General features: G+C 43.6%; 1 protein-coding gene across 1 annotated transcript in view; it reads left to right on the forward strand.

Annotated features, from left to right (window-relative positions):
- The first annotated feature begins 7,306 nt into the window (after positions 1–7,306).
- Positions 7,307–22,499, forward strand: part of ADAM12 (ADAM metallopeptidase domain 12) — a 374,618-nt gene continuing 359,425 nt past the window's right edge. Inside the window, exon 1 of the mRNA XM_021944084.2 lies at positions 7,307–7,882. Within this exon, the coding sequence (XP_021799776.2) occupies positions 7,795–7,882 (88 nt within the window). The 5' untranslated portion in view covers positions 7,307–7,794. The remainder of the gene's footprint in view (positions 7,883–22,499) is intronic.

The following is a 22,499-nucleotide window of genomic DNA, read 5'->3' on the forward strand; positions in this document are numbered from 1 at the left end:
GGCGTGGTTCAGGGAGAGAGAAAGGAAGGGGCCAAAGATGACTCGAGTTTTGGGCCAGCACTGGCAGGGAGAAGATGAAATGGAAGATCTTTGGAGCCAGACAGACCCAGCCTCCAATCCCAGTTGGACCACTTTTGAGTTTTGTGTTCATGGGCAAGCCACTTCTCAAAGGCACCATTTCCTCTCAAAAGAGGAGGAGTAGTTAACTGTCTCAGTGAGGGCTGATGAGATCTTGCAGGCCTTGGACAGAGGGGCTGCAGGACAGGCCCTGTCATTATTATTTTAGGTAGGCTCAAAGCCATTCTCTGTATCACAAGACCAGGAGGTCTTTGAAGGCAAGATTTGTGTCTGTGTCCTTAATCTGTGGGGATGCTTCCTCAACTATTGGTTCTTTACTTTTCAGCCCAGCCTAGGACAAAGAAAGCTGGAACATTGTGAGTATGGCTTAGGGATATTAGGGGAAAGGAACGCTGGAGTTTCTATCCAGGAAGGCAGTGGGATAATTCCTTCACTCAGGAGTGTTGGGGGACTTGCAGCAGTGGGGTGCTGCTGGCTCAGGATCTGATGGAGATGAAAATTTTAAATGCTTGCTAACTGCTAAAAAATTAAAGCTGCATTAGAGGCCAGACCAGAACTTAGTGTAAGAGGAACAACAATTGACCCCAGGCCCTGGCACTTCTGACCATTGTCTCGTCTGCCTGAGCTCATCGAGGAGTTAATTCTAGGGAGAACGGAGCCTTGGATAAAAGTGCTCACCAGGATGCAGAAATGAGAGAAACTGAAGCAGCAGGGAAAACTGAGATCTGAGAAGAGGACTGAAATAACTATGGTGAAGGAGGGGAACTGCATGTATCACAATCAGGGCTTGGGAGCGGATGGGTGCAGGGTCAGTCACCCCGCTCTCAGAGCAGCTGGCCTCCCCAGACCCAGAATCACTTCTTCATCCTCAGAGTAGAAACTAGGTCAGGCCTCCTAAAAGGAGTTAAAAGTCTCAGCTGCAGAGAGACCCCAGTAGGCATAATCAGCCAGCGCTCTGCCTCCCTTGGCTTCATGCAGACCCTTCTTGGAACTCTGTAGCCACATTTGGCCTCCACAGTTTAAGAGAAATCAAGAAACTGGAGAGGTGCCAAAGGAGAGCAACAAACATGATTAGAAAGAGTGAGAATAGGACCCAAGGGGTACATTAAAGAAATTGGGGTTTATTTGCCTGAAACAGTAAAGAAAAAATGGAAACTATTTTCAAGTACATGAAGTGGGATCAGTGTCCAGTTATTTGCCAATTTTAAGGGCACAGAATAAGAGGCAAAGGGCCTAATTAGCCACAGGAGAGATCAGGTAAAGACGGAGTTTCAATAAGGCATGTAGGTCTTGGGATGGCTTTTCCTGTGTTATTTTAAAGTAGGTCTGGCCTCTCTCTCTCGGAAGAAACCTGCTGGAGATTAGATAGGAAGGCCAAGACTTGTCCCCAGAGTACCATAGAGTCCTCCCCCAGCCTTCATCAAGCCCAGCCCTCCTGGCTTCTGGGAGTCCATGCATCCTTGCAGGAACAGAAACCTGACACTCGAGTGGCCAGCCTGGGTGGTGGGGCAGCTTTGCTTCCTCTGGTGATTCTCAGAGCAGGAACAAGCATGACCTTTCATCACATCTTCTCTTTGATGCATTGAAGATACTGCCACCAGCAGAGCCCCAGGTTCTTTGGCAGCCAGTGAAAAATGTCTTACAACTTCCGGAAATGGCAGTCCAGATCAGATCCCTGTGTGACTGGCTAGCCGCGCAGTGCGGATACTCAGACAACCTTGTGAGTCTTCATGGCCTCAGCCAGTTTTGCTTTGGGTGCTGTGGCTTTGTATCTATCACCGCGAGTTCACTCACTCCGTTAACCATCCTTCACAGAAGGAATCAAGTCAAGATGTACAACCAAGCATGTGTGCCTGCCCATCCCTCCTGCCCTGAAGACATGGCACAAAAGACACATTTATCTACAGACAGGATAACTGTGCACTTTGTTTACAAATCAGGACTCTAGTGAGAGAGAAAAGGGCTGCTGTTGATAAGTATAATAGGACAAGTTTGAGATCCCCGGCCACCCTATCAACACCCTGTTTTCAAAGCTGATAAACAAGAAGGGTGCCCTTCATATTGAAATTATCAAGATGTTCCAAAAACTAGAAAAATATATAGAAATGGAATGTTCACTTTATTAAATGCATAACAATTACTGCTGTGTAAAAAATTATTCCCCAAAGAGTCAAAACAACAAATATTCATTATCTCAGGGGGTTTCTGTGTGTCAGGAATTTGGGAGCAGCTTAGCTGAATGGTTCTGCCCTGGGGTCTCTCAAAAGGCTGCTGTCATTTGAAAATGACAGGCTGAATGATCCACTTTCAACACAGCTAACTCACATGGCAGGAAACCTCATTCCTCACCTCAGCTCTACTCCACTGGGCTGCTTGAGGCTCCTCACAATATGGCAGCTGGTTGCCTCCAGAGTGAGCAGCCTGAGTCAAAGAGCAAGCTGAAATGCCTTTCACAATTTAGCCTCACAACTTACACACTGCTCACTTAGGCGGCGTTTTGTTAGAATGAGTCACACTGCTCACTTAGGTGGTGTTTTGTTAGAATGAGTCACTAGTTCATAATTGCAAAGATATGGAACCAATCCAAGTGCCCATTAACCAATGAGCACATAAAGAAAATGTGGTGTATAGGCACTATGGAATACTACTCAGCCACAAAAAAGAATAAAATCATGTATTTTGCAGCAACTTGGATGGAGCTGGAGGCCATTATTCTAAGTAACTCAAGAATGGAAAACCATATGCCATATGTTCTTACTTATCAGTAGGAGCTAAGCTATGAGTGTGCAAAGGCATATCAAGTGGTATAATGAACTGTGGAGACTCAGAAGGGGAAGGATGGAGGGACATCAGGGATAACATATACTACTCGGGTCCCAGGTGCACTAAAATCTCAGAATTCACCACCATATAATTCATCCATGTAACCAAAAACCACTTGTACCCCAAAAGTTATTGAAATTTTAAAAAAAAATGAGTCACTAAGCCCAACCCACATGAAAAGGGAAGAGGAGTAAGCCCTATTTCTTAAATGAAGTATCCTCAAATGCTTGGTCATTCTTGTCATTCATGTTTGTTTTTGAGATTCCCGTTTGCCTTTCTCTGAGTGCTGCCTTTGCACTCAGCCTGCCTGCGCTGATGGCGGGAGAGATAAACACCTGGGCCAGGAGGCTGTCTCAGCAGCTGCTGCTCCAGGAGGTTGTCTGTTTCTCTTAGTACTGTCAGTCACTTGGGGTACATAAAATGGAATCGGGGGGTGTGTAGGGAGGGGCATAATAAGTTCCCCATCACAATACAGTCATGAGTCACTGAATGACGTTTTGGTCAATCACATAGTACGCACTTGAGCACTTGTAAGGATGCTCCCACAAAATTATAATGGCGCTTCCCTATCCAGGTGTACCATTTTAAAAAATCTTTTCCACTGTATTTTTACTGTACCTTTCTGCCTTTTTACTGTACCATTCCCTACAGTATTCAGTGGAGTCATGTGCCATACAGGTTTGTAGCCTGAGAGTAAGAGGTTATACCATAAAACCTAGATGTACAGTAGGCTGTGCCATCTAGATTTGTGAGTACACTCTGTAATGTTCACACAGTGACAAAACCGCCTCACGATGCCTTTCTTAGAATGTGTCTTTGTTAAGTATGACTGTCACTTGGTTGGAGAAGTTGAATGGTCAATGGGCAGGTGACATCGATGAATACAGATGGGGTGACCTTTCCTGTCTCTTGTGACACAGCGCATCCCTGAGTTCCCTGCCCCAGGAGCATTCTTTCTTTGGCATTTAGACAGGCTACTCAAGTGCTGATTCTGTGCAATTATGAAAGCATCAGAGACAAGAGGGTTTAATCTGCCCAGAAGAGGTTCATTGGGGGCAGGTTTCTGAGGAGGTGAAGGCATGGATTCTTGAAGTGAGAGATCTAGGAAAAGAAAAATGGACTACATGTTATTAAAATAGACTGAGAGGAGCAGTTTTCATCTCCAAGAGATAGAATTAAAATTTCCAAGAATCTTAATCTTGGGGCAATCACATTTGTTTACGTTTGGAGTAAGCCTTGGGAACTGTGCTTGGAGAGATAAAAGCTGTTCTACAAGCCTCTGTCTGAAGTTCTGTCAATAGGTCACTCTGCAAGGAGGCTGGCTCTTCACTTACTGCAGAAATTAGGAGTGGCTGCCTGTAAATTCCTGGCTTAGGAAAGTTTGCCTCCATTTTTTATCTGCTTGTACTCAGAGCAGAGTGAGCTTACATGAGCTTGGGTAAGAAATAAGTGCCCTGTTCATTGTGAATGCCCAGGCTGTTAAACAAAAATAGCACACAGGAAACAGTATTGCAAAGGTCAATTCTTCTAGAAAGGAAGGGACAACAAGCCATCTATCTGAAATTTTCATGTGCAGATCCTGGCCTCTGACCCCACACCATTACCTAACAATCCAGTATTGAATGAGATGTCGGCTTCCATTTCCTGTGAATGAGGAGGCAGAATTTCCATCCAAAGGCAGACCATCTGCCGGACGCAGGATTTGCTCTTTGCCTTAGCTGGCTGTTATTGATGTGTATGAAGGCTTTATGGAGACAGTGTCAACCCAGGCCCCTTGCTTCACAGAGACGGTGAATTACAGGGTTGAAATCCAGGGCTTGCAGCTAGGATTTTATTTCTCTTTATTTTTCCTCTGCAATGGCTGTTTTGTTTCATTCAGTCAAAAACAAATCAAGGACAGTCTTGGGGCACATTTAGTTCTTTGGAGGAAGCTTTGCAACTTCCAGGATTAAAAGAAATTGGACTTTTACAGCCAACAGTAACAATTGAATACTAAAGAGTGAAAATAAATTGATCATTAACAGAAGATGTATACAAGGCCCCCAGCCCAGCGCACAGCACATATTAGGTCCATTGTGAATAAACCACTTAACCAGTCAGAAGGATCCAAGAGGCCAGTGACTGGGCTCATCTGCAAGCAAATCTGGCTCTTTGAGCTGGAAGAAAACAATTTTTAATTCTCCTACATCGAGGTGTCTGAAGTTCTATGGGTCACAAGTATCAGGATCACCTCAGCACTTGCTAAAAACTGTCCTTCCCAGACCGTTCTAATGAGAATCTCCAGTGCAAACGCCAGAGGAATTGAATTTTTAACAGACATCCCAGGGATCAGGTAGGTTGGGAGACATTGCATTAGTTCACCTGGTGCTCACAACTACCTAGGAGGTTTGTATTTTACCTTCAATTAACAGCTGCTAAAACTGAAGTTTGGAACTCCGGCTTAAAGAAACAGGCTGTATCTTTAACAGGTCTGAGGATGGGCTCTGACCTACTTTGCTGTGTGGTGGTGGGAAAGCTACATCTCTATGCTGCAGTTTCCTCATCTGTATATTCAGGATTTTAAAAATGAAATAATGGAGGCGAAAGACTTTAGCACAATACTCCAATTATATGAGGTATGTAAGGAATTATGAAGCAGTAAATAGTCTGTTTTTGCGCTGCTGATACGGACATACACAAGACTGGGTAATTATACAGGAAAAACGTTTAATGGACTTACATTTCCACACAGCTAGGGCAGAATAAATGGAGGGGCAAGTCATGTCTTACATGGATGGCAGCAGGCAGAAAGTGTGAGAGAGCTTGCGCAGGGGAAGTCCTCTTTTTAAAACCCTCAGATCTTGTGAGACGTATTCACTACCATGAGAACAGCATGGGAAAGACCCCATGATTCAATTACCTCCCGCCAGGTCCCTCCCACAACACATGGGAATTCAAGATGAGATTTGGGTAGGGACACAGCCAAACCATATCAGTAAACAAGCCTAATTATTATTAAATAGGTTAAGTAACTAGCTCACACTGTCCAATAATGGTGATTTATCAGTTTGACCGATCAGAAAGAAAAGTCTTTGAAGGCAAGAGGCTTTCTCATTAGTTTCTCAAGTCCCTAACATAGTGTTGACCATGTTGATTGACTGAATGAACATAAGAAGTATACTGCAACGCTGGTTGGTAGTACGGTTACATATGACACACGGCTTGAACCAGGCCTGGTTTCCAGATCGGGGACTGAGATATGGCGGCATTGGGAAGGGGGCTGGAGAGCCTGTGCCTCCCACTAAGGTTTTTTAAAAAGAAAGTCCTGCACCTTGTTGGAGGCTCAACCTGGTGTTTGGGAACACTGCAAAACCTGCGGTGGGAGAGAACTCCCGAGAAAAGCTCCTCTGTAGTGGGAAGAGATGGTATGGAAGGCAGTTTCCTCAAATGCTGGATAACCGCCTCCTAGGAGTTAGGAATCAGTGCGGAGTGGCACGACCAGGATGGAATTTCTGCAGGTGGTCCTAGGTCTGAGCAGCACAGTAGAATCACCTGAGGCTTTGAAAACTATTGAGCTCCACGCATAGTGGGAAATTCTGAGTTAACTGGTCTCTGGGGTGGCAATGTCTTTAACTCTTACTATTCTAATAAGTCCCCAAAGCTGGGAATCACGGTAACCCGCAGGGCAGGCATCAGTCATCCAAAAATGGCTCCAGCCATTTTTGTCTGTGCGGTGGCCCTCGCTGCTGCTTTTGATGGTCTCCCTAAGGGCCGAGCGAGGCTGAAGAGGTGAGGTCAGCCCGGAACAAGGATGAGAAGGCACGGCGCACCATTCTTTCATTGGTGTTTGTCCAAACACCCGGGGCTCCCCTGGCCCCACAGTCTGAAGAGTCTCTCATTCTGAAAGCGTAGGAGGGCGCCCGGGAATCTTTTTAACAAGCCAACCCAGGTGCTTCTTACAATCAGGAAAGTTTGGGGAACGTTACTGTACACCCTTTTCTGGGTCCAGGTCATGGAAAGGAAACGTGAGCCAATCTATCAACATAAAACCTAACACTGTTGATCAAAAGTAACGCCCAGGTGTCCTGTGCCTGCGAATCCAAGCTTGTTTCTCGGGCACGAGATGCCCCTTTGGGCGCTTAGGGCCGGGCGGGGTCGCGCGCCGGGCTGTGGGCCTCGGTGGAGACCTGACCCGCACTCCGAGGGTTCCCGGAGAGCCGGGGAGCAAGCAGCCGAGTCATCGTTTCCAGCTTCAGCCTGGAAAGCTGGACCGTGCCGCCGCGTGTGCTCTTGGCAGCCGGGCGCCCGGGGCCCTGCGGCCACATCATCCTGGGGCGGGGACGTGTGCGCTCCGGGCGCCCGGCCGCCACCGAGCCACGTCTAGCTGCCGGCGCTCGCGGCCAGGGAGGCGCCCTGCCCCGAGCCGCCCACCCCCGGGGATGAGCGAGCCGCGGCTCGGGGCGGGACCCTGGCGGGGGGACCGGAGCGGTCTCTAGGACCCGCGGGACGCCGCCGACGGGCGGGGGTGCGGGGGAGACAATAATTTGTTCGGCGGTAATGAGAACGGTGACTGCTGGCCGTGGATCCATTTCACAGGCCTGCCTTCTCTCACTAACGCTCCTCCTCGTCCCCGGGCCAACTCGGACAGTTTGCTCATTTATTGCAACGGTCAAGGCTGGCTTGTGCCAGAACGGCGCGCGCGCGCGCACGCACACACACGGGGGAAACTTTTTTAAAAATGAAAGGCTAGTCGAGCTCAGCGGCGGCGCGGGCGCTGCGCGAGGGCTCCGGAGCTGACTCGCCGCGGCAGGAAATCCCTCCGGTCGCGACGCCCGGCCCCGGCTCGGCGCCCGCGTGGGATGGTGCAGCGCTCGCCGCGGGGCCCGAGAGCTGCTGCACGGAAGGCCGGCGACGATGGCAGCGCGCCCGCCGCCCGTGCCCCCCGCCCGCGCCCTCCTGCTCGCCCTGGCCGGGGCTCTGCTCGCGCCCCGCGAGGCCCGAGGTAAGTCGCCGAACCCGGGCGGCTCGCTGCCCGCCCCGCTGGGGGCACCTCACGCTGCGCCCGGGCGCGCCGAGGTCCAGGGCTGCCCCGAGGGGCGACGCGCCCGGAGCCCCGGGGCTCGCGCTTCCAGCGCGGCGAGACCGACCCCCTCCCAGGTGTCAGTTCCCTGGGGAAGGGGGACACTTGGCCCGCAGCCCCGCAGGAGCCAGTACCTGCCCCGGAGGGCACAGCCTCGGGACCGTTCCTCCGTCCTCATCCTCTTGGGTGACATTTGTAGATGTCTCTGTATCTTGACATTTACACGTGTCGCTCGGGACGATGCGTGTCGGGTCCTCTTGCTGGCCCTATCCCGCAGTTAATACCGCCACCCCAGGCTCCGGGCCAGCCCCCACCAGGTTTGCTTTCCATCCCCCGCCTCCTCTGCTTACACACTTAGGTGGGGCGCGCAGCGGCCCCGCAGGTGAGGCAGGCCCCTCCTCCGCAGGTGTGCCTGCTGCGCTAAACATTGGGCTCTGTTTTCATTAACTGACTCTCTTACCTACTTCTTTAGTTTCCTCCCTGCCCCTTTTCCTGGCTTCCAGGTCACTTCCTAGCTGTCAGTCGCGGGCAAACTTTAGCCGAATTCTCCTTCCTCCCTCCGCTCAGTTTCTCCGCCGTAAATAATCACCCACATCAACTTGGTGTACAAAGAGAACTTACTTAGTTTAACGTGCGCATCTTATGGTTGTTTTACAGACTTAGATTTTCCCGAGTTGTATCCCCTTAAAATCGGGCACCTGTGGATCCCGTTTGCACAGTGAGGACTCACTCAGCAGGTGCCTTTTTAAAAATCCGGGAGCTTCCCCGGGTCTCCGCCGCCGCCGCCTTCTTTCTGCCGCCTGGGGCGCTGTCGGTCCACCGATGAACGACTTGCCTTGGCCGCAAGCTCTAAATTTCTATGATTCTATATAACAGGCATTTATTTTTCAACAACTGGCCTCAATCACGAACCGTTACCACTTTATGATACGTTTTATTTTGCGATTGCCACTGCTGCCCTCCGCCCCCACCGCATCTACTGTAATGTGGTTAAAACCCAGGTCTTGTTAAAATCCACACTGCGAAGATCAATTTGGAGATTAACGATTAAATACAAAGATTGCACAAAGCAATGAGAAAGCCAAGAAAGAATACTGCTGAGGGTTTAAATAACTCTATGACCTGTAGTGAATTGTGCTTTGAAAGACTTTTAAACAAATTAGTCCTTTTGAATGTTTATTGAGAAAGAACTTTTTAAAAAACGGAAAGTGTCTCAAAGTGTGCCTGACATGGTCTTTAACTTGGCACGTGCTTTGTACACAGAAGTCTACTGAGCAGGGACAAAATTTTTTTTAGAAGAAAATGTTTATTAAATCCAGCTAATAATGAGAAATTATTTCTTGGGCATGTGTTTATTAAATCAATTAAAAATGTTTATTGGCCGGGCGCGGTGGCTCAAGCCTGTAATCCCAGCACTTTGGGAGGCCGAGACGGGCGGATCACGAGGTCAGGAGATCGAGACCATCCTGGCTAACACGGTGAAACCCCGTCTCTACTAAAAAATACGAAAAAACTAGCCGGGTGAGGTGGCCGGCGCCTGTAGTCCCAGCTACTCGGGAGGCTGAGGCAGGAGAATGGCGGGAACCCGGGAGGCGGAGCTTGCAGTGAGCCGAGATCGCGCCACTGCACTCCAGGCCGGGCGACAGAGCGAGACTCCGTCTCAAAAAAAAAAAAAAAATGTTTATTAAATCCAGCTAATCATGGGAAATTATTTCTTGGGTGTGTGTGTGTGGGAGGACTTTTACTATTTTATGACTTCAACTTTGGTGGAGAGACTGTTTCCTTAAGAGAGATATGACCCAAAATAGAAAACCAGGGGGGCCTAAGCACTTTGAGTGGGCTACCTTTTGTGATATATTCCAGGATTCACTGCTTGTTTACCCTTAGATTCTCAGTATCAAGTCTTCAATCAATCAGTGCCTTAGATTCTCAGTATCAAGTCTTCAATCAGTGCCCCAAATCATACCACTGAGGCTGTTTAAAACTCCAAACATATAACGAAACATTTCTTTGCATTGGCAAGAGAAAAGGAGGAATTACTACCTGTTGAGACTGAGCATATTCTGAGTTTCTTCCTAGCCTTGTCTGTACCCTGAGCCCTGGCACAGTTGCCTACTTGGTACTTTCTGCGGGCAACTCAGCCTAACAAGTCCAAAACAGAGCCCTAGATCCCAGACTCTAGTTGCAAATCATTCCTTCCCCAGTCTTCCTGAACCCAGTAACAACCTCCTCTGCCTTCTCCAGATGCCTTGTGCTGACATGTAGGAAGTCATCCTTGTGTCTCCCTTTTTACTCCGTAAGCCACCAACCTCCTAAGTATATTCCCATCTACCCACCTCCTTACATCCCGAAGTGTGCCTTTCCCAGTCCAGGTCACCGTATAGGAAAAAATCTCTTCTGCAGAAGCCTCTTATTCCTCTTATCCAACAGGCCTACTGGCTTTTCACCTTATCCCTGCATGGTATATTCTCCTCCACAATACAGCCAAAGTTATTATTTTCAAACATGAGTTACAGCATTCAAGTTTCCTGTCTGAAACTCCCCAGTGGCTCTGTGGCACCCTTAGGAAAGAAAATCCAAACCTCAGCATGACCTAATTCCTGTTTTCCTTTCTGATCTCCTTTCTTACCATTCTCCCTTTGCTCACTCTACTCCAGACACACTGCCTTCTCTTCTTTTCAACTACCCAATATAGTAGTGCCATCTTTAAAAAGAATTCAATGTTTGCACTAAGAAGACTTTGCAAATACTTTTCACTGTTTTGCCATGCAGTGTTTTATGGCATTTCATCCCTCTTGTAACTTTTTGCTTTTCCTAGAGTTAATGATTGCCTTGTTTTGATTTTTGTTTGCCTTATTTTCTGTGCACCAAGCTGTGATATTGTGATATAATAAGAAATGTATATTTGGTCTCTGCCCCTGGTTCCTGGCACAGAACTCCTAAAATCCTTGGACTCTCTGGGGTATTAAGAGTGTCTTTTGTATGCTAATCAGCTTATTAAGGCATGATTAGAGTTGAGACTTTCAGTGCCACCCCTCTTGCAACCTCCAGGGACGGGGAGAGGGACTGAAGGTTGACTTGATCGCCAGTGGTGCAATTAATCATGCCTATGTAATTAGGCCTCCATAAACCCCCAAAAGGACAAGGTTTGTAGAATTTCCAGATTGCTGAGCAAATCAAAGTTCCTGAAGGGTGGTGCATCTAGAGAGGGCATAGAAGCTCTGCATCCCTTTCCACATTCTCTGTCCTTTGCATCTCTTCCAACTGCTGTTCGTCTGTGTCCTTAATTACATCCTTCATTATATAATAAACTGGTGAATATAAGCAAGCATTTTCTGGGATTCTGTGAGCTCACCTAGCAAATTAACTGAACCTGAGAAGGGGGTTGTGGACCCCCAATTTATAGCTAGTTGGTCAGAAGTATAGGTGTGACAACCTACTACTTGTGATTGGCATCTGACATGGGGGGGATGTTTTGTGGGACTGAGCCCTTAACCTGTGTGATCTGATGCTTTCTCCAGGTAGATAGAATCAGAATAGAGTTCAATTGTAGGACTCCCAGTTATCTCTACTGAAGAACTGGTGGTTGGTGGGGAGAGATTCCCACACATTTGGGTGACCAGAGGTGAAACATTTGGTACTGAGAGTGAGAGTAGGGAGAATACTTGGTTTTTGGTTTTTCTCATTCCTTACACAACCTCTATTTTACCTCCACACTTTCTAGGAGAACTATCAACCTCCTTTCAATACGATCCAACACCTCAGGTAGTCTAGCCATGATTGTTTTTTCTTGATGTCATCTTTCCTGGAGCCCTTCATCCTCCTTTTCCAATGTGACTGGGTTACTTTGTAGGCACACATTACAGCTGTCATCTCAGGACTGCCCTTATTACCAAGACACTAAGAATTCCTCTTGTATCCTTCCTGTGTTGAATCATCTATATTCTGAGCACTATACATTTTTCTTAGAGTTCATTCCTCATTTCTGTGGAGCACATTTTCCAGTAACTTCCTGAGGAAGGGTGTTGGGGAGATACAGTTTTTTGTTCTGATAACTTGTGAATATGTCAGGGATGCTCTCAGCTGCAAACAACAAAAAAAAGTGACAGCAGCAATTTTTACAAGCTTGTGTTCTTTATAAGCAGTTGCAAAATAAGTAGTTTGGTGGCTGGTGTAACTAGTGTGGCAGGTCAGTGATGTGATCGGTCACCCAAGCACTTTCTTTTATTTCTATCTGCGATACTTAGATGTTGACTTTTGCCTTTATGCTTACTTCCTCGTGGTCTTATGATAGCTGCTGTACCTCTTGGCATCATATCTCCATTCCAGGCAGTAATGCAGCAGAAAGGACAAAAGGCAGAACCAGTCAAATCTATTTTCATCAGGAAAATAGTATTTCCATAAGCCTTTGTAGTAGATTTTGTCTTAGATATCATTGGCTAGACTGTGACACAGGGCCACTGCTAGCTTGTACAGAATACTAGAAAAGTAAATACTTTTAACTATATACATTGTGGCTTCAAACAAAACAGTTCTGTGAGTAAAAAAGAAGGTTGGAATGTGTCTCTGGCATACCTCGTATAAAATGTATTGATAAACACACATTCATTCATTCCACCCTTGATTGCTAGTTTGTTTAGGTATAAAATTCCAAGAAAGAAATCATATTTTCTCAGTATTTTATAAGGCATTTCTTCATTGTCTCTGTGGCCATTACTGCTTGAGAAGTTGATGGTATTCTGCTTGTCAAACCTTTGAATGTCGTCTTTTTTCTTTTTGGAAGTGATTATCTTTTTTCTTTGTCACTAGTATTTTGCGTTTTATGATTATGTGCTTTAGCAATGCTCTTATCAGTAATTGTTGGGAACTCAGTGGGCTCCTTCAGTTTGAATATTCATTTTGTCAAGTTTTAATATACTTTCTTATATTCGTTCTTCAATTATTTCTTCCTCACTGTTTTTACCACAGTTTTTCTGAAACTGCTATTAGCTGAATGTCCCAGCCTCCTGAAAACATCCTTTAATTTTCTTATCTATTTTTCATCCCTTTCCATTTTTGTTCTACTTTCTGGGACAGTTGTTTAATTTCATTTTCCAACCCTTCTATTTAAATTTTTTGGCCGGGCACAGTAGCTCATGTCTGTAATCCCTGCACTTTGAGAGGCTGAAGCAGGAGGATTGCTTGAGCCCAAGAGTTCAAGACCAGTCTGGGTAACATAGTGAGACTCCCCAGCCCTGCCCGCATCTCAACAATAAATTTTTTAAAAATTAACTGGGCATGGTGTCATACACCTTTAGTGCCAGCTACTCAGGAGGCTGAGGTGGGAGGATCACTTGGGTCCAGGAGGTCAAGGCTGCAGTGAGCCGTGATCATGCTGTACTACTCCAGCCTCGGTAACAGAATGAGACCCTGTATCAAAATAAATAAATAATTTTAAATTTTATCCTACCACATTTAATTTCCAAGAGGTTTCTTGTGCTATGAATGTTCTTTTATTCTTATTGTAGTGTCCTCTTCTTTTTTGTAATGGATATAAGATTACTATTAACTCTAAATGTGTTAGTCATTACTTGCTAAACACTTTTTGTTCACCTAATTCTCACTGTTAGCTTTGAGATTCTCTTTCCCCCCTATTTGTTTAACATCTATCTGACTTTCTTCAAATGTCTGATTTTTGGCTCTCTGTTGATATTTAATAATGGGACATTAAAGAGGTGATTAGAAATTCTGTGTACTTCCACAGATGGATTTACTGACTGGTGAACATTCATTTTGCTGAGAGACATCCACATATCACAGACTCTGTTTTTCTTAGGCTGGTCAATTTCCCCAAGGAAGAATCCTTCAGCTTCTTGCCAAGGCGATTTCAGTCTGGCAATTTAAGCCTGGCTCTAGGGCCTGTGAGCTTAGCAGGGGAAAAAAAGATAGTGTTGCCATTAAGTATGCTTATATTATTTAAACTTAATCCTTTTGTTTTCAGTTTAGCACTTTGCTATGCCCCCCACCCCCTTCACGAATCCTGGGAGTCCTTATGTTCAGAACTTCTCTACTTCAGTGTCTTCAGGAAATACACCTCCTGTGTTGGTCAGAGTAGGGCAGGCAACACCTAACTGTGTTGGCTTTGCAAGGGATCTAGGGCTCTAGCTTCTCCTTATACAGCCTTTCAGCCTCAGCCTGTATTGGCCTTGGCCCATACAGTGCCCCCTGTTCCAGTGCCCAGTGCCCCCTGTTCCCAAACCTTTCCAGGGTTCTGCTTATCCATCCCACCTTCTGATGGCTGCCCTCCTCTTCAGGTCATAAGTTCCCATTCTCTCTTCCCTGCTAAATAGGTAACAACTTGTCCGTCCCCTTTCCATCTTCCAAAGCTTTGCTGCTTTGTTTTTTAATTATTATTATTTTTATTTTTTTTCTTAGACAGGATCTTGCGTTGTCACACAGGCTGATGTGCAGTGGTGCAATCGGAGCTCACTGCAGCCTCGACATTTTGGGTTCAAATGATCCTCCTACCTCAGCCTCCCTAGTAGCTGGGACTCCAGGCACACACTACCATTCCCAACTAATTTGTTCTTAATTTTTAAATTTTTGGTCAAGCATGGTGGCTCACACCTGTAATCCCAGCACTTTGGGAGGCCGAGGCAGATGGATCAATTGAGGTCAGGAGTTCGAGTCCAGCCTGGTTAACGTGTTGAAATCCCATCTGTACTAAAAAAAAAAAAAATACAAAAATAAGCCAGGGGTGGTGGCAGGCACCTGTAATCCCAGCTACTCCAGAGGCTGAGGCAGGAGAATCACTTGAACCTGGGAGCCAGAGCCTACAGTGAGCCAAGATCGTGCCATTGTACTCCAGCCTGGGTGACAGAGTGAGACTCTGTCTCAAATTTTTTTAAAAAAAATATGCAATTTTTAAATTTTTATGCAGATAGAATCTCACTCTATTGCCCCAGGCTGGTCTTGAACCCCTGGGCTCAAGCATCCTCCTGCCACAGCCTCCCCAAGTGTTGGAATTACAGGCATTGAACCATGGTACGCAGCCTATTATTGCTGTTATAATTATTCCTTTATTGTAGGGTTTCGGGCAGGGCACACAGATCAACACCTGTGACTCTGCCATGTACATTTAGAATGTAGCCAAGGCTTTGATTACCATGCTCTACATATAGATGTATTTTCTTTCTCTCACTTGTCATTTGGCACTTTCTACTCCTTCCTTGTGGAAACAAAAATTAAACTCATTTTTAAATGTTTCAAAACTTTCTTTTCAAAATCTATAAAAACTCAAAGTCAACATATACCTAATTAGATAAATGTTGCAGCTGTGGAAACTGTAACAAAATTTTTCTTAAGGAATGCATCTACATCATTTAAAGAAGCTAAGCACATTCCTTCCTGGCGTACATGATGCTGTAATGAACTCATTAGAGTTGCAGAAAAAAAATTTTGTATCAGAGCGTGTTTCAGAGGCCTCCTTCAGCTAAATTGTTTCTGCAGCGTCCATGATTTACAAAGACAGGTGTAGAATTTTCAGATGTTTCTTCTATACCGAATGGCTAGCCCTACAGCCCTTTGGCTGTGTGCCCACAGGGAGCTATAGGAAGCAGCTCTGGAGTATGTCCATGCTCTTTAATTGTCAGGTCTCTGGGATGGAGAAGTGACATTGATATAATCTAGACAATGTTTATGAAGGTAGTTGCTGTGAATTTTTCATAATTGTTTCTTTATATGTTTGGATTTTATTAAACCTAAAAGCGTCATACCATCACATTGTTACTTAAAAAGGAGTTTGGGCCGGGCGCGGTGGCTCAAGCCTGTAATCCCAGCACTTTGGGAGGCCGAGATGGGCGGATCACGAGGTCAGGAGATCGAGACCATCCTGGCTAACACGGTGAAACCCCGTCTCTACTAAGAAATACAAAAAATAGCCGGGCGAGGTGGCAGCGCCTGTAGTCCCAGCTACTCGGGAGGCTGAGGCCGGAGAATGGCGTGAACCCGGGAGGCGGAGCTTGCAGTGAGCTGAGATTACGCCACTGCACTCCAACCTGGGTGACAGCGCAAGACTCCGTCTCAAAAAAAAAAAAAAAAAAAAGGAGTTTGTTGAGTGCGTCAGTGCCAGGAGTGGCGGTGCTCAGGTCTTTGCATGCACTATCTCATACAATTCTGGTGAAAGAATCTTGTTGGTCCTGTTAGTACTCTCATTCTACAGAAGAAGAAATGATAGCCTCAGATAGTGAGATCAGCGCTGTGAGGAGCAAGGCAGTCTAGTCTACCTCATGCTGGAGACTGCATCTTAACCTAGCTGTGGCAAACATTTCATAACCTATCTTTGCCATAACTATAGCAGTGAGATTGTAATTAGCTTGAATTTCAGCAGAATGGTAATGCAGTTCAAATAAATGTTATTTGCCAATTGAAATGTGCACATTAAATACTACACTTTCTTACAGGCTGCCATTTCAATCTTCATGCTTTCTCCAGCCCATTTTTCATCCTGTTTCTTTTGTGCTTTATTTAATGCCCAATATACCTTGCCTCCAGTTGATAGATGGGATGGAGAAGCCGAATAATTCAGCATCATGTTGTTATTTTTTATCCTTTAAGCTTTTATGTCATTCCAAGGCTACACTAAGAGCTCAGCTTCTTGGCAACTGTTTAAAAAATTGGACAGTTTCATTGGATTACATTTTCTGTCTGTTTACCTCCTCCAGGAAGCCTTGAACTGCTTAATCAGTTTAGATGATCCATTCTTAGAAATGGTGAAACACCTTGACATGTCTTCCCCTAGCAGGCGTGGTGAGCACTGGTCTGCAATTTGACCAAAAGATTCCTTGTATTATGTGTTGCCATGTTTGTAATTGAAGCCATGATAGGATGGAAGCATTTCTTGTGAGAGATATGCTCATTTGAATCTGAACAGGATCTGAGAACTTAGTCTTACTTAAAAAAAAAAATGGAAACATTGGCAGTATGTGAAGGATTGCCTAGATATATGACCAACTTTTTAAAATATACTTTTAAGTTTTGGGGTACATGGGCAGAGCGTTCAGTTTTGTTATGTAGGTATACAGGTGGCATGGTAGTTTGATGCACCCATCAACCCGTCATCTACATTAGGTATTTCTCCTAATATTATCCCTCCCCTAGCCCTCCATCCCCCTGACAGGCCCCAGTGTGTGATGTTCCCCTCCCTATGTCCATGTGTTCTCATTGTTCAGCTCCCACTTATGGGTGAGAACATGCAGTGTTTGGTTTTCTGTTCTTGTGATAGTTTGCTGAAAATTACGGTTTCCAGCTTTATCCATGTCCCTGCAAAGGACATGAACTCTTCCTTTTTTATGGCTGCATAGTATTCTGTGGTGTATAAGTGTCACATTTTCTTTATCCTGTCTGTTATTGATAGACATTTGGGTTGGTTCCAAGTCTTTGCTATTGTGAATAATGCCGGAATAAACATATGTGTACATGTGTCTTTATAGTAGAATGATTTATAATCCTTTGGGTATATACCCAGTAATGGGATGGCTGGGTCAAATGGTATTTCTAGGTCTAGATCCTTGAGAAATCGCCACACTGTCTTCCACAATGGTTGAACTAATTTACACTCCCACCAACAGCGTAAAAGCGCTCCTATTTTGGTTTTGTTTCCATCCTGGTTTTTTTATTGTTGTTGGTAGTGTTCTTCAGAGCCTGCATTAGGATTTAGGGTCTGCATTATACCTTAAAATGCAGCTGTTGTCTGCCTATGGAAAGGTACATTCCTAAAATTAAGCATACTAAGTAAAACTTTTAAACTAAAATCATTATTTCAGCCAATTTCAGTATGATTTGAGAAGATCATGTAAAAGATGATTGAAAAAGAAATCTGGCACCATCATTCATTTATTTCTAAAATATGACCATTTTAAATTGAAAAATGGACATAGAATAAGTTATACACGCATATATTTGCCAGCCAGATTCTACTATATATGCTTCAGAACTTTCAACATTTAAAGATGTAAAATGTTAAAGATATAGTTATAGCCATCCTTCTTCTCCCCACCCATTCAGACTATTTTATCTCAGTCTTCCTTTTGCAGAGGCTGAACTACTGTGAAGTTGGTTGGTCTGTGTGTATGTGTGTGTATACACACACACACCCCTAATCAATACCTGATATTCTTTATGTATTTAACTATTAAATAAATGGTACCCTACTATATATGACAACCTTCTGCAACTTAAAAAATATATATATATTTTAGACTTATTCATATATGTGCTTGGTTCATTCCTTTTAATTGAATGGCTGAATCATAATTTGTGTACCCCTCTGCCGATAATAAATCTGTTTTCCCCAACTTTTTGATATTGCGATGGTGCCAGGATCCTTGCTGTCTTAGGTATGGGTGTAAGCTCTAGGGAACCTATTACAAATGAATTACTGAGCTGTAGAGTACACGAATTTTTTACTGTAACATATTTTGTTAAGTTGCTTTCTAGATTGGTTGTACCAATTTATGTGCCCACTTACTGGAGAGCTCTGGTTACCTATGTGGTTGTCAATACTTGGTATTTTCAGGCTTTTTAAATGTTGCCAAGCTGGATGTTAAATATTTCATTGTTTTAATTGGCATTTTTCTCATTACTAAAGACTCTAAGATTCTTATGTGTTTATATGTTCTTTGTATTTCTTCTTTGAATTATTTGTATTTGTTTACTCATGTTTCTTTTTAAGTTTAGTTTAAGCAATCCTCCTCTCCTGAGCTCCGAAATAAATTTTGATACTTTCTTCTAAATTTAAAATTTTTGCTATTCCCTTTTAGAATAACTGGAATTTAATGTTTATTTATTGTATGAGATCTATGTCTGTTTCCCCCCATCTGGAAAACCAATTGCTCTAGTAACATGTGTTGAATCCTTTTCCACTTCTGATAACCAGCAAGCACACACAGATATGCTTCCGGGCTCTTTGTCCTACTGTTCTGTTTACCTCAGTTCCAGCCTCATATTGTTCTCAGCATCCTTTACTTCATGATAAGCCTTCAGTGTTTAGATTGGTTGGCGTGATGGTTAAGCTTGATTCGATTGAAGGATGCAAAGTATTGATCCTGGGTGTATCTGTGAGGGTGTTGTCAAAGGAGATTAACATTTGAGTCAGTGGACTGGGAAAGGCAGATCCACCCTTTGTCTGGATGGGCTCCATCTAATCAGCTGCCAGCATGGCCAGAATATAAATCAGGCAGAAAAATGTGAAAAAACTAGACTGACTTAGCCTCCCAGCCTACATTTTTCTCCCGTGCTGGATGCTTCTTTCCCTTGAACATCGGACTCCAAGCTCTTCAGCTTTGGGACTCAGACTGGCTTCCTTGCTCCTCAGCTTGTAGACAGCCTATTGTGGGACTTTGTGATCATGTGAGTTAATACTCCTTAATAAACTTCCCTTTATATCATCTCTATGAGTTCTGTCCCTCTGGAAAACCCTGACTAATACAGTTGGTATGTAGTGGTGCAGAAAGCAGACCCTGAAGCCAGCTTGCTGGAGTTTGCAGATCAGCTCTGCCACCTGGCTCCTGACATGTGATCTTGAGAAAGTAACAAACCAACCTGTGTGCCCAGACTTTCCTAGGTTTAGCACTGAAGATGACACATCACAGGAAACCTCTCAGTGCCAGGCAAATTGGGATCGTTGCTCACCTCAAACCTTGAACAAACTACATAATCTTTTTCTTTCCCCATTTCTTCTTGATGAAATGGTGATAATAATCGTATCTACCTCCACAGGGCCGTAGTGCAGGTGAAATGAAATAATACATATACAGTGCTTTGAGAAGTGCTCAGACCATGCTAAGCATTCAATAAAGTTTAACATCTCCTTTCCTTCTCCCCTCCTCTCCTTTAAAGTTATCTTGACTATTCCTGAAACTTTAGTGTTTCATATGAACTTTAGAATCTTCTTGCTAAGTTTCGCAAAATACTGTATGGGGACTTGTAGGCTAATTTAGGGGAGAATTGACATCCTCATGACATCAAGGCTTCCCATCATGAATGTGTTGATTTCTCTATGTATTTGTTCCCTTTAATGCTATTCAATATGTTTTCAATAATATTCTCTTCAAGGTTCTTGCGCATCTTTGTAAGATATATTTCTAGATATCATAAGTACCTAATAGTTTTATTGTCACTTTAGATGGTATCACTATTTTTAAAAATATTTTAACTTTTTAATATGAAAAGTTTTAAACATACACAGAAGTAGACAGACTGCAATCAATACCCATGTTTCTATCACTCAGTTTCAACAAGTGCCAGTTCACGGCTATTCTTGTTTTATCTGTGGAGTCATTTCTTTATTGAAAGTTCTAATTGATGTTTTCTTTTCAGTGTATATGAATGTTACTTATTTTTGTAGGTTGACTTTGAATTCAGAAATCTTGCTCAATTGTTTTAAATCCTGATGATTCAAATCATAGCTGGGTGCTTGCTCAATTTTTACTCTAATAGTTTGTCTGTAGATTGACTTCATAGAAATTCTAAGAGAATAATCACCTGAAAGGGTAAGTTTTTTTTTTTTTCCTTTACAGTCCTTATGCATTCTACTTCTTTTATTTTTCTTCTTTCATTGGGTAGCATCTCCATTACAATGATGAACAAAAGGATTAGCCAGGCCCAGTGATTCATACCTGTAATCTCAGAACTTTGGGAGGCTGGGGGTGGGTGGGGAGGGGGGATTACTTGAGCCCAGAAATTTGAGACCAGCCTGAGCAACATAAGGATATCTCATTTCTAAAAAAAAAAAAAAAAATCATATGTGTGGCACATGTAGTCCCAGCTACACGGGGAGGCTGAGGTGGGAGGATTGCTTGAGCCCAGGAGGTCGAGGTTACAGGGAGCTTTGATCTTGCACTGCACTCCAGCCTGGGAGACACAGTGAGACCCTGTCTCAAAAAACAAGGAAAGAAAAACAACAAAAAAAAGTGATTGCTAGTCTCCTTGTTTTTTTTTTTTTTTAACTTTAATGAAAATAACTTTTGCTATCTTTATACATCTTTCTTTTCTTTCTTCTATTGCTGTAGGATTATTTATTCCTACTTTTTCCCAGTTCTATTAATTTAGAGGTTACATATTCTCTTTCCACAGTTTCAGTAGTACCATTAAATTTTTAACATTTGCACTTCAGCAACGGAGTCTAAAGGTAGTCAATAACTTTGGCCTCCTCCCAAACAATTGCAGGCTAACCATGCTTTAGTGCCCTTCACTGTGCCTCCTGTTTTTTTTTATTATTGTCTAGAATTTTAGTTCTGCCATTTTGAAACACATCTCTCAACAAAAAATGTAGTGGGGAAATACTAGGCTTTGTTCTATGCTGAGCAGTTCAGGCTTATGCTGATTTATCCAATGCAACCAGTTTCTTTTCTTTTTCTTTTCTTTCTTTTTTTTTTTCCCCATGGTTTTTTGCAAACCACTTCCACTTCTGGATCCAGTTGCTTCTTATTGAAGTAGTCTTCCATCGAAGGTCTCTGAGTAGCAAATTCCCTATATTTGTTTGCCTGGAAAATGTTTTTCTTTTTCATGAATGTTTAGCTATGTATAGATAACCAAACCAAGGTTGGCAATTGTTTTCTTTTATCAGATATTACCTGTTGTATCCTGGCCTCTCCTGTTGTTGTTAAGGAGTCTTTCATTTAAGGACTATGCCTTTGCACTAAACCTGCCTTTTTCTCTGGTTACTTTTAAGGTAGTTCTTTGGTGGTGGTGGAGTATGTGTGTGTGTGTATGTGTAGTTCTGTATTTTATTAATGTGTTTTTATATGGTTTCATATTAAATTTGTGTGTTTCTGGCCTTGCTGTGCTTCTTGAATCCAATCAATTATTTAAAAAAAGTTTAGTAAGCATCTCTTTAATTACTGCCTTGCCCTTTTTGCTTCATCACTTCCTTTGGAACTTTTGTTATATGTAGTTGGGCCTTATAATTCAGTCATCCTGTTTTTAGCTTCTCTTCGTCTCTTTATCACTGTTTGCTTTATATTCTGGGTGATGTCTACAAGTCTAAATTTCAGTTTACCAATTCTCTCTTGAGCTGTGTCTAAATGCTGTTTAAACTGTCTATTGACTTAACGTTTTTCAATATCTTTAATTTTTCACGCATGGAAGCTTTGTTTTTCTCTTTTTCAAACTTGCCAGATCTTTTTAAAATGTAATATTTTAAAATTATCTTTTGTTATCTTTTCTTTGTATTCCTACATGTCTTTAATAATTTGGGATTTATTTATTGTTATCCATTTCAGGTTATTTCAAGTTCTTAGGATGCTGATTCTGTATTACCGTGGATTATCTCTTCCAATGCCTTACAATTTTAAACTGTGAGTTCATTTTCAGCTTTTTTTCCCTCCACTGCTACCCTCTTCATGCGAGCCCTATGTACCCTGGATTAGGAGAGTTCCTGTGGAGCAGAATCTGTTTACTCCTGACAGATGCCGCAGGGATTTCCCTTGTCTAAGCCCAGTTATTGTGGGAATTTTACACCACATGGCTATTCTAATTCTGGTCTCCATACCCATGTGGC

The sequence above is a fragment of the Papio anubis genome, chromosome 11 (assembly GCF_008728515.1).
Source record: "Papio anubis isolate 15944 chromosome 11, Panubis1.0, whole genome shotgun sequence".
Lineage (NCBI taxonomy): Eukaryota > Metazoa > Chordata > Mammalia > Primates > Cercopithecidae > Papio > Papio anubis.